This window comes from Spermophilus citellus (assembly GCF_964194105.1).
Source record: "Spermophilus citellus genome assembly, chromosome: 8".
Taxonomy (NCBI): Eukaryota; Metazoa; Chordata; class Mammalia; order Rodentia; family Sciuridae; genus Spermophilus; species Spermophilus citellus.
In genome coordinates, this window is record NC_138189.1 from 32,420,576 (window position 1) to 32,433,074 (window position 12,499).

Below are 12,499 nucleotides of genomic sequence, written 5' to 3' on the forward strand. Positions count from 1 at the left end.
GACCTGAATACATTGTGACATAATATCCAGTAAAGATAATATATTAACACAACAATGCAGTATATTTCAGTAAAAATAGAATAAATAAAAATATTTTAAGCTGTATTTAACAGGTTAATTAAAAAAAGATACGACATACAAGGCATAGTGAACATGGCGGCCTGTTTACAAATCACAGATATAAAGAATGCATAGATAACTGAAGTCTCACTAAGATATCAGGTAAAACACTGGCATCCTTTCACAGACAAATACACACATACTTTCATATATACTTTTTGGCCATGGCAGAAAGTGTCTGAACATACCGTTTAACATAATTAATTTTACAAAATTAATCTGCATTTAATATGCAAAGCTACTCTCAAAACAAAATATCTGTAGTAAAGTTTGTATAGGCTATCATTCACCTTATTATATATAGCCTATAATTGCATATATAAATCAGTTTGCTACTTAAAGCTAGCTCAATATTCTTGATCCTGAAAATAAACGAACATATGCCTTAAAAAATGAACAGGGGCTTCTGGTAGAGATTTCCTGTAGAAAAATGGATTACTTGGTTAGTGTTTTGAGGTTTATGACACTAAAATGTTTCACTGTGGAGATGGAGATGTAAGATCATCGTAACTGAATCTGAAAAAGCTTTTCACAGGGCACAGTAGGGTTTACTTAATGCAATGATTTCTCATGATGGCTCCGGTTACTTTGGATAGAACAGTATGCAAGTTGGCGAGAAGCTTAATGCATTTCTAAAGTAGCATAGTTTCTGTCATAACATTAGGGTGCCAGCAAACAATTCCAGTCCCTGTGCACCCCCCTCCATGAATTCTGTGAGGAAACAGCAGGCAGAAGGCCTTCTGTTCATTCCATCATGTTTCCTGGTGGCTAAGGGTCTGAGTGAGGAGTAGCTCTACCACAGTAACATCTCTGGAAAATCTCATCAATTTGAAGAGGCTGCACTGAATGGAGACACCTGTCCTCTACAGCACATTGAGGCACACGGCAGCAAACAGTCCTGGACTGACAGAGGACAATGGTTTTATGATTAATTTAATGCCACTAAATAATTTGGACACACATTTCTTTACTTACGGAGATTGCCTGACAGTGTCCCTATCTGCTCTTTGTTTGTGCCACAGTCATCTGGAAAGGGTCCTCTTGACTGACTGTGCAGAGGGGCACAACACAGCAAGAGCTGGGAGCTGGGAGGCATGGGTCCTGGGAGGCATGGGTCCTGGATCTGGCTCTCATGCACTTTGGCGAGGTCTTAGGCCAGTTGGTTCAGCCTTTTGGTACTTTGTGTTCTTACTTCTCCAATGTGTTCAGTACCTTTTCTACTTTATAAGGCTCAAATGTGATAAGAATGTGGAAACCATTCTGACAAGAACAAAGCAGTGTAGTGTATAAACATAAAGCATTACTTTTGAAACTGGATGTTGTCAAAATGTTAATTTTGACACTAGAAGGTAAACAAGACTAATATTGAGATTCATCTTAGCAAAATAAACAATGTCAACAAGAGTTTAAATTGGTATATCTTTATAGCTAAGTTTCTAATCTACATTAAAAAAGCAAGAAAATGCTGTTTTGGGGAAACTGTTAAATAGTCCCATTATTCCTATGTATATTTTGCTCTGATATGAAATTTTTTAAATCTTAAAAGTAAAATGGAAAAAATATAAATTTTAAAATATTTCTAGTTGAGTTCAATAAATTCTAATATTAAATACATAAATTCAAGAAAAGGTCCAACTTATGTAGTTTGTTGCCATGGACAATATATGATGGACAGACAGCTTTCTGGACAAAAAGCACTAGAATAAGACTGAGCTAGCTGCGGAATTCTAGCACAACATTTACCTCTAAGATGTGAACTAACAAAACTAAAGTGGTGGAGGAGACCTCAAATCATAGTGTATGACAGATATAAATGGCATTTCTTCAACTCCAAGTTGCATATTGGCTGATCATCAAACTAAGGATGAGAGGTTCATGAGGAGTATTTCATCTTATCATTGTGTAGAGAATGGCCATAGTGAACTATAATTCTCTAGCTGCATTGTACAATGTAAGGCAGAAGTTTGAAATATGTCCCACCCAAAATGCATTATGATGTTGTTAATCTCTTTTTGAAAATAATCAGTTTGAAAACCATCTGAAAAGAAAGGCTATTTTTTTGTTCGATTTTAATTCCTCAAATTTAGTTTTTCATCCATTTTAAAGTTCCACTCTTTTCCAACATCCCACCATCAGCTGGAGACATGACATGGCGTCCATGTGTCACACAGCTCGTCAAGGAAAGCTGCCAGTTGGTTTCTATACGGATGCCAACTGCCAGTTTTGTTAACAGGTCCAATTTTATGAAAAACTAAAACCCCAACTCGTCATCCTATCTTTACAGCAATTCAATGGTATCTGCTATGCAGTATCTCCATGTTTCCAATGTTGAAAACAGGGCAAAGTGCTGCAGGAACTTGAAGGTTGCTTGTGACAGATCCAGTTGAGAGGACAGTGAAAGAATGCAGGCATCATTCACTCCAAGGACATAGCATTGTTCACTAGGAGGGGAGGGGTCACATTCTTCTCTGCATGTGCGAAGTCATAATGTTCACAATATTTACAGTAAGAAAAAGACCTTCCACTGCTCAGGATGTAACTTACTGACAGGAAAAAAAAAAAAAAAGATTCATGCTTCTTTTCATAGCACAAGATGGTGGCAAGACGAGAGAACATGCCTGTCTAACACTGCTCGGGTACAGATGAATTCTCTGAAGACAAAGCATCAGCAACGGAATGGAAGGCCGAGATCAGTTCTTCTTCTTTTTTTTTTTTAAGCTACTCCATCTTCAGGTAAAGATGACAGTCCTTTAACATATGCAACTAGGGTGTTTCTGTGACAGGACGTTTCTGTTTCAAAGTGTCAATGAGGGATAAGACCCCTCGTTTTACATTGGTTGTGACTCTTCTGGTCATTGAGTCTGCAGGTGGAGGAGGTGGTCGAACTTTCTGTGAAGGTGGCCGGGCTACCAAGCACTTCTGATATCGTAACTGAATAAAACAAAAAAAAATTTTAAGGGAACTAATAATGTATTCTTTCTTCTTGTTTAATATGATTTTCATTTAACACCAATATGTTGACTCCTGAAAGGCAAAGAGGTGGTCCTAAACATAAGTTCAAGAGTTTGTTTTATTCTTAATATGGACGTTTCAAATTCTCCTAAAAGATTCAACGAAGGTATTTTGCCATCCTCTCCTTCCATCTGTTTCCACCTTCTACTTACTCTCTCTGTTAGTAGCTTGCAATTAATATGCCTCATAGTCTGCAAGCCAATGAAAACAAAAAGGTTTGGGTCAGAGTGTCAACTACAGCTCCCATCAGAGACAGCATGGGAGAGAAGGCACCATCAGATGCGAGTGCCCCAGTAGTTACTAATTCTCTCTCAGCTTGTTTCTTCAACTGTAAAATGGCTGAAGAGTGGGAACCTTTACAGAGGGGACAATGATTGAATAAGACATATTTATAGGATCTCTAAAATAATAATAAATGTTTGTTCCTGTTCCAATTTCCTACCCTAATAATAATAGAAAAGAATGATGTAATAAGATTTCAGATGGCCAGGAGTGGTGGCATATGCCAGTAATCCCAGCGACTCAGGAGGCTGAGGCAGGAGGATCACAAGTTCAAAGCCAGCCTCAATAACTTAGTGACGCCTTATCTCAAAATGAAAAATAAATGGGCTGGGGATGTGGCTAAGTGGTTAACCACCTTCCAGACCCCCCTCCAGGTTAAAGGTATATTTTAAGATAAAGGTCAGTCTGCTCTGGTTTCAATCCCTAGTAAAAAAAAAAAAAAAAAAAAAAAAAAGATTGCAGATTTCAGGATACATTTTATATTCAAGTTTAACTCCCAATGGATTAGGTTTTTTTTTAATCCATTAGCATTGGCACCATGAATAATTTCTATTTTTCAAAAATGGAACAACAAAGCCCCTTGCTTTTGCAGTAATGGAAAAAATAATTCATTTTTCAAAATTAGATGAAAACGTTAAATTTATCAAATGTTTCTTGAAATCCAAGTACTTTAAAATAATTCCAAAGCTGATTTTGAAAATCAACTTAAATATTAGCAGGATCCTTGGTAGAGTTGGGGATACACTGATGTGTCTCTCTAAGATGCATAAAATATCTTCAGCAGGACTCAGGAAGGAGAAGTCATAATGTCCTATCATACCATAAGCCACAGAACTGGTCCCTTTCAACTCAAGCTGATGAACGAGGATGGTTTACTATATATTTACTCTGTGTAACGCACCTTGCTTCACATGAATCACAATTCAAACCACATCTAGAGCATGAGTTTATAGGTAGGCAGGATACACCAACATTGGACCCTGGATTTGGAATTTCAAACAGTAGTTTTGTATATGCAATGTGAACAAAAACTACACCTGATGAATTTCATAAAGGATCCCTCTCTCCTATTCCAACTTTCACTTCAATAGCTTCAGTTGAGCCTGCATGACATAGCTATAAAATGTGCCTAAAAATTAAGAAAGAAGAATGTGTTGGAATTGTATTTTGGGTAGTATAAATGTATACATAGATATTTCAAATGGAGGATCATGTACGTTTGAACCAAGAAAACGACTGCATCAGTAAAGCTGGACTTCGAGAGGGGCGCAGGAGCTCTGGGTTCACCCCTGTGCCTTGCACTGACTGGCTGAGCTACTCCAACTGGCCGCATTCATACACTCAGAATAGGAAGCACAGAGTAAAGTTGTTTCCAACAGCGAAGATGAGTTTGGGAATTAGAGAACAAACTATAGCCAGTGATGAAGCTAATCATTTAACTGTTGTTAGCATTTAGAATGTATAATTAAGGCTGAAAGCCATTCAGTTTATGACCAAAACCATCTGTTAGGATCCATTTCAATTTCATAAAATATCAAATAGTCATCTACTTTTGCTTGATTGAAATCTATTTGCTGTATGTAACCCCTTGACCCCATCCTAATTCCCGATGCCTGGATCACACTTTCTTTCACCTTGACTCCTCAGCCCCCCTTGCTTCCCCCGATCCCAGCCTTGCTCCTTCATACCCAGGTGTGTGAGTTAACATCTTGGCCCCACAGAGAAAATATCCTCCAACAAGGGCCTGTGGTAAGGAGGGGACAGATCCTGAATGTAAGCACCAGGCCTCTCCTCCCTTCCACCGGCCCCCCTCCAGGTCAAAGGTATGTTTTAAGATCAAGGTCAGTCTGCTTTCTTTCTAGTCGCCACCTTTGCGCTTGCCCTCCTGCCTCACCCTTTTCCTGGTTCTTAATTAGCATGAAGCAGCATATAGCAGGTCAGAAAGCAACAAGCAAACTTTTTTTCTTTCCTCAACTCCACCTATGTCTCAAAGTAAAAGGTCTCTAACCAACTAGGAGGCTAAGTGCCTCCTCTAGGTCTTCATCTACCACCACTTTAAATGTGAGACCAAGCCCTAACAACAATCATGTGTTACTTAATGACAGGGGACACATTCTGAGAAATTCGCTGTTGGGCATTTCATCCTTGTGCAGACATCACAGTGCACCAACACAAACCCAGATGGCATGGCCCACTTACACCCAGGCTGAATGGCACAGCCTGCTGCTCCTGGGCTGCAAACCTGTACGGCATGTTACTGTACTGAGAGTACTGAAGGCCACTGTCACACATTGGTATTTGTATATATAATATGGGGTACAGTAAAAATGTGGTATAAAAGATAGAAAATGGAACCTGCAGGACTAGGCATTGCTCAGGGTGTCACTGGGTGAGTAGCAAGTGAATGTGAAGGCTGCCGACACTACTATGCACACTGTAGATTCGACCAACACTCTATACTTAGGCTATACTAAACTTATTAAGCATTTTTTTCTTTAATTATAAATTAATCTTAGTTTGCTTTAGCTCTTCTTACTTATTTTTAAAAAACTTTTTGAACCTTCTGTAATAACACTTAGCTTAAAACACAAACACACTGGAGATGATAAGAATTTTTCAGTTCCCTTATGACCTTAGGGGACCACACAGTGTATGTGCATGATCCCACTTCAGTCCAGCTTCACTGGCTCACAGCACTTAGCCTGTGAGAAGTGTGCAGGTTGCCCCATCCTAAAATCAACCAACCAGCCAGCAAACCCGTCAAGTGTCACCCTCTGAACTAGCCTGAAGCCATCTGCTTCCAGGGCCTCCCCTTCCTGCTCCCCCTAATTCATTCTCAAACCAGTGCGGCCTCATATTCTATTTACAGCTCTTTCCACACTATAACATGATTTTGGTCTGTGCATCTCCTGCACCACATCTGAGCTCCATGATGCAGGGTCACACAGTCAGGCCAGCCCAGGAACACTTAAATGCAGTACAGGGGCCTCCAGCCCAGCTTCCCTCACCTGGGCTAGCAGTGTCCACCATGTCTCTCAGGTCACTGGCCCCTGTGCCCTCCCATTGCTGCTCTCTGGCTCAGACCCTGCTCACCTCTTGTGTGGACTGGCGGATGGCCTCCGAGCTGATCACTCCTCTCAGCCTCTCCCTTGAACCCAGCTCCTCCACTGTTGCCTGACGCCACAGGCAACCTTGTGTCACGGACCTGCCTCCTCCTCTGGGTCCCAGCACCCAAACTGCCACTGCTGTATTGCAGCAGGCTTCAGGGCCTGCGTTATGCATCTCCATCACTTTTTGAGAGTCTTCCACAATAGATGCTCCAAGGATATTTGTTCAATGAGCAATGAGGATTTTTGTTTGTTTCAAACTATAATATGTGGTGACAAGCGCCCTGGCTATGTTACCTGGCAGTGCAGGGCTGACCCTAAGCTGGGCCTAGAGCCTCATTCTAGCTTCTCTGAGCCAACAACTACCTGACAGGGTTGTTGCAGATACATAAGAACAATGCACTTAAACCAACTATTTTAAATTAAAAGTAAAACGTATCAAGTTGAATGCAGAAAGTAACAACTCCCCTGGGTGGTGATGCAACCTGTAATCCCAGCAGCTCTGGAGGCTGAGGCAGGAGGATCAAGAGTTCAAACCAGCCTCAGCAACTTAGCAAGGAGCTAAGTAACTCAGTGAGACTCTGTCTCTAAATAAAAAATACAAAAAAAGGGCTGGAGATGTGGCTCATTGGTTAAGTGCTCCTGAGTTTAATCCCTGGTACCAAAACAACAACAACAAAACAACAATAACTCATTTGTGACTAGAGTTTCCTGATCACACACTGAAATTAATTGGGGACATTTAGCCTCAAATGTCCTCAAATCTGCAGTTGGGAAGATCATCCTTCTCAGCTTTACTGGATCCTCTTGAGATGCAACCTGCTTGCCTTAATTGATCCTGCCCACAGGAACAAGAGTGACACAAAGCAAGGCAGGGCTTTGACAATTTGATTTCTTTTCTTTTATGTGGGTGATTCTGCTCGAATTTATTGCATAGAAAACAAAAGCAGAGGATTCCAACATGGCGGCGGGCTCGGAGAGATCAAGTCTCTGACCTCTTCAGGTGTGCGGGCATAGGGAGTCATAAACAACCTAAATCTGTTTGCTCAGGATCACTAGGCAATGCTGAGCTGACGTGGATCTGGGGCGAACAGTCTGGGCCTCTCAGAACACACACTGAGCCCGGATCGGCTGAATTCAAGCTCCCGTTCGCCTGCTTCCCGCAGACAAACAGCTGTGACTCAGCACTAATCCATCCGGCTGAAACAACTGGTCAGCCCTTCTGATCCTAAGGAGGTAAATGCCTACCGAGCCTTCATAGGTAGTGGCCACAGGTTGGAAATGGGGCTTGGGAGAGACAGTAAGGACCCACCCGTTGCATTGGTCGCCCGGCAAAGGGAAACGAACTGTCGCCATTTGCAAGAGACACCACTATGGCAGAGAACTGACGTCATCAGACTGCTGCAGAGGAGATAACTTCATTGAAACCTGCGGCTACAGGTGTGTAATTCCCTAGCCTTCCGTCTCCACACATCGGGGAAACCTTAAGGGCCCCTCCCAGCTGTCCCGTAAGGGCCCCTCCCAGCTCTCCCGTGAGCTCGATAGCCAGCCCGAGGGAATCAGAGGTGGCGCGGGACCCGCTGAGCGGAACTACCGCTCCCACCAGGGCTGACTGCTGAGGCCTTTTGCACCAGCTACAGGGGGCGTGGCTACCGGAGGGCAAGTAAAATTCACTGAGGATTCTCAGCTCCAAGCTCTACAAACTTAGGGTCTGAGGGAATGGCAAACTGGAAGAGTGTGCCCAGTCGTTCATGAAAACAGGACTCCCGGGAGCAGCAGACCTGGCGTGTAGCCAGTATTGTGATGAGCGGCACCCGTGAGAGGGGCCTGGCTAGAGGAAAAGTGGGAAGTGACTAGACACAAGAGGAGGCCCTAAGCACTCAGGATTGGAGACTCGCCCAGTCTGGGAGGAGCTGCTACACAGTGATTGGTTCCCGCATATTGACAGGAGAAACTTGGCCTGGTGGGCACAGCGCCACCTACTGGAAGGGAAGTTAATCAAACTCTAAGACTGCATTTATTAGTTTTTTTTTCTTTTTTTCTTTTCTCTCTTTTTTTTTGATTTGGGTTTTTCTTTCATTTTCATTTTTCTTGTTGTTTTTTAATTTTTTTTTACAATTTTTTAAATTTTTTTTTCTAATTTTAATTTTAATTTTTTATTATTATTATTTTTAAAATTTTTTTTTCTTTTTTTATTTCCTATTTTTTTCTTCTTTTGTCTTTTCATTTCTCTTATCCCCCCTTCCTTGAATTCTACCTGCTTACTCTCATTCTCTTTAGTGACTTCTTCCCTTCCCTTCTAATACCTTTCCTCCCAAGCATCTAATAAGTTTATAGGAGTAAACAGTAACTCAGCAGTCAAACAGAACAAGAAGTAACATGAGCAGCTTCAAAAAGCAAGGAAGAAAAGGAGTACAAACAATGCAGGACAGCCTAAATATTCAGGAGGACCTAGAGTCATCAGAAAAATGGTCATATAAAGAACTCAAGGAACACCTTAGACAGATGGAATGGAACCTTAAAGAGGATACAAGACAGCAAATTCAAGCAGCGAAAGAACACATTGAGAATGAATTACATAAACAGATAAAAGAAGAAGTTAAGCATCTTTATCAGGAGATAGAGATTATAAAAAATAATCAAACAATAATTCTAGAAATGAAGGAAACGATAAACCAAATTAAAAACTCAATTGAGAGTATCACTAACAGAGTGGAGCAAGTAGAAGCCAGAACGTCAGATAATGAAGACAAAATATATCATCTTGAAAAGAGTCTAGCCAACTCAGAAAGGCTGGTAAAATATCACGAGAAAAACATCCAAGAGTTATGGGATAACATAAAAAAACCAAACTTACGAGTCATCGGGATAGAAGAAGGTACAGAGATTCAAACCAAGGGAATGAGTAACCTGCTGAATGAAATAATTACAGAAAACTTTCCAGAAATAAAAAAGGAAACAGATATACAAATTGAAGATGCATACAGGACACCGAGCACACAAAATCACAGTAGACCAAAGCCAAGACACGTTGTTATGAAGATATCCCATATACAAAACAAAGAGAAAATATTAAAAGCTACAAGAGAAAGGAGGCAGATTACATTCAGGGGTAAACCAATAAGGTTAACAACGGATTTTTCATCACAGACACTGAAAGCAAGAAGGTCATGGAACAATGTATTTCAAACACTGAAAGACAATGGATGCCAACCAAGAATTCTGTATCCAGCAAAATTAAGCTTCAGGTATGACAACAAAATAAAAATCTTTCATGATAAACAAAAGTTGAAAGAATTTGCAGCCAGAAAACCAGCATTGCAAAGCATTTTGAGCAACACACTACACGAGGAAGAAATGAAAAACAATAACCAAAACCATCAGTGGGAAGTTCCTCGGTAAAGACAGAGGGCGAGGGGAAAGATAATCATGGAGAAACAAACTAAATTTTTTTAAAAAAAGGATAAATAATCAAACATGGATGGAAGTACAAACCATATATCAATAGTAACTCTGAATGTTAATGGCTTAAACTCTCCAATAAAGCGACATAGGCTGGTATCATGGATTAAAAAAACAAATCCAACAATATGCTGCCTCCAGGAGACACATCTGATTGGAAAAGACATACATAGGCTGAAGGTGAAAGGATGGGAAAAAATATACCACGCACATGGTCCTCGTAAGCAAGCAGGGGTGGCCATCCTCATAGCGAATAAAATAGACTTCAAGACTAAGTTAATCAAAAGGGATAAAGAAGGTCATTATATACTGTTAAAAGGAACCATTCACCAACAAGACATAACAATTATCAATATTTATGCACCAAATAATGGTGCTGCGACATTCATAAAACAAATTCTCCTCAAGTTCAAGAATCAAATAGACCACAACACAATAATTATGGGTGACTTCAACACACCTCTCTCACCATTGGACAGATCCTCCAAACAAAAGTTGAATAAAGAAACTATAGAACTCAATATCACAATCAATAACCTAGACTTAACTGACATATATAGAATATATCAACCATCATCAAATGGATATACTTTTTTCTCAGCAGCACATGGATCCTTCTCAAAAATAGACCATATATTATGCCATAGGGCATCCCTCAGTAAATATAAAGGGGTGGAGATAATACCATGCATTTTATCTGATCATAATGGAATGAAACTGGAAATCAATGATAAAAGAAGGAAGGAAAAATCCTACATCACATGGAAAATGAACAATATGTTACTGAATGATCAATGGGTTACAGAAGACATAAAGGAGGAAATCAAAAAATTCTTAGAGATAAATGAAAATACAGACACAACATATTGGAATCTATGGGACACAATGAAAGCAGTTTTAAGAGGAAAATTCATCGCCTGGTGGTCATTCCTCAAAAAAAGAAAATACCAACAAATAAATGAGCTCACACTTCATCTCAAAGCCCTAGAAAAGGAAGAGCAAAACAACAGCAAATGTAGCAGAAGGCAAGAAATAATTAAAATCAGAGTGGAAATCAATGAAATGGAAACAAAAGAAACTATTAAAAAAATTAACAAAACTAAAAGTTGGTTCTTCGAAAAAATAAATAAGATCGACAGACCTTTAGCCATGCTAACGAAGAGAAGAAGAGAGAGAACTCAAATTACTAACATACGGGATGAAAAAGGCAATATCACAACAGATGCTACAGAAATACAGAAGACAATTAGAAATTATTTTGAAAACCTATATTCCAATAAAATAGAAGATAGTGAAGACATCGATAAATTTCTTAAGTCATATGATTTACCCAGACTGACTCAGGAGGATACACACAATTTGAACAGACCAATATCAATGGATGAAATTGAAGAAGCCATCAAAAGACTACCAACCAAGAAAAGCCCAGGACCGGATGGCTATACAGCGGAGTTTTACAAAACCTTTAAAGAAGAATTAATACGAATACTTTTCAAGTTATTTCATGAAATAGAAAAAGAGGGAGCTCTTCCAAATTCATTCTATGAGGCCAACATCACCCTGATTCCGAAACCAGACAAAGACACCTCAAAGAAAGAAAACTACAGACCAATATCTCTAATGAACCTAGATGCAAAAATCCTCAATAAAATTCTGGCAAATCGAATACAAAAACACATCAAAAAAATTGTGCACCATGACCAAGTAGGATTCATCCCTGGGATGCAAGGATGGTTCAATATACGGAAATCAATAAATGTTATTCATCACATCAATAGACTTAAAGATAAGAACCATATGATCATCTCGATAGATGCAGAGAAAGCATTCGACAAAGTACAGCATCCCTTTATGTTCAAAACATTAGAAAAACTAGGGATAACAGGAACTTACCTTAACATTGTAAAAGCTATCTATGCTAAGCCTCAGGCTAGCATCATTCTGAATGGACAAAAGTTAAAGGCATTCCCTCTAAAATCCGGAACAAGACAGGGATGCCCTCTATCACCACTTCTATTCAATATAGTTCTCGAAACACTGGCCAGACCAATTAGACAGACGAAAGAAATTAAAGGCATAAAAATAGGAAAAGAAGAACTTAAATTATCACTATTTGCAGATGACATGATTCTATACCTAGAAGACCCAAAAGGGTCTACAAAGAAACTACTAGAACTAATAAATGAATTCAGCAAAGTGGCAGGATATAAAATCAACACACATAAATCAAAGGCATTTCTGTATATCAGTAACAAAACTTCTGAAACGGAAATGAGGAAAAATACTCCATTCACAATATCCTCCAAAAAAATAAAATACTTGGGAATCAACCTAACAAAAGAGGTGAAAGATTTATACAATGAAAACTACAGAACCCTAAAGAGAGAAGTAGAAGAAGATCTTAGAAGATGGAAAAAAATACCCTGTTCATGGACAGGCAGAACTAACATTATCAAAATGGCGATATTACCAAAAGTTCTCTATAGGTTTAATGCAATGCCAATCAAAATCCCAAC

General features: G+C 39.6%; 1 protein-coding gene across 14 annotated transcripts in view; it reads right to left on the reverse strand.

Annotated features, from left to right (window-relative positions):
• Positions 1-741: 741 nt before the first annotated feature.
• APBB2 (amyloid beta precursor protein binding family B member 2) overlaps positions 742-12,499 on the reverse strand; it is a 338,567-nt gene continuing 326,809 nt past the window's right edge. For all 14 annotated transcript variants that reach the window (XM_081303291.1, XM_081303294.1, XM_081303292.1 and 11 more), the window contains one exon: positions 742-3,051. In XM_081303291.1, coding sequence (XP_081159417.1) covers positions 2,884-3,051 — 168 coding nt within the window. In that variant the 3' untranslated portion in view covers positions 742-2,883. The remainder of the gene's footprint in view (positions 3,052-12,499) is intronic.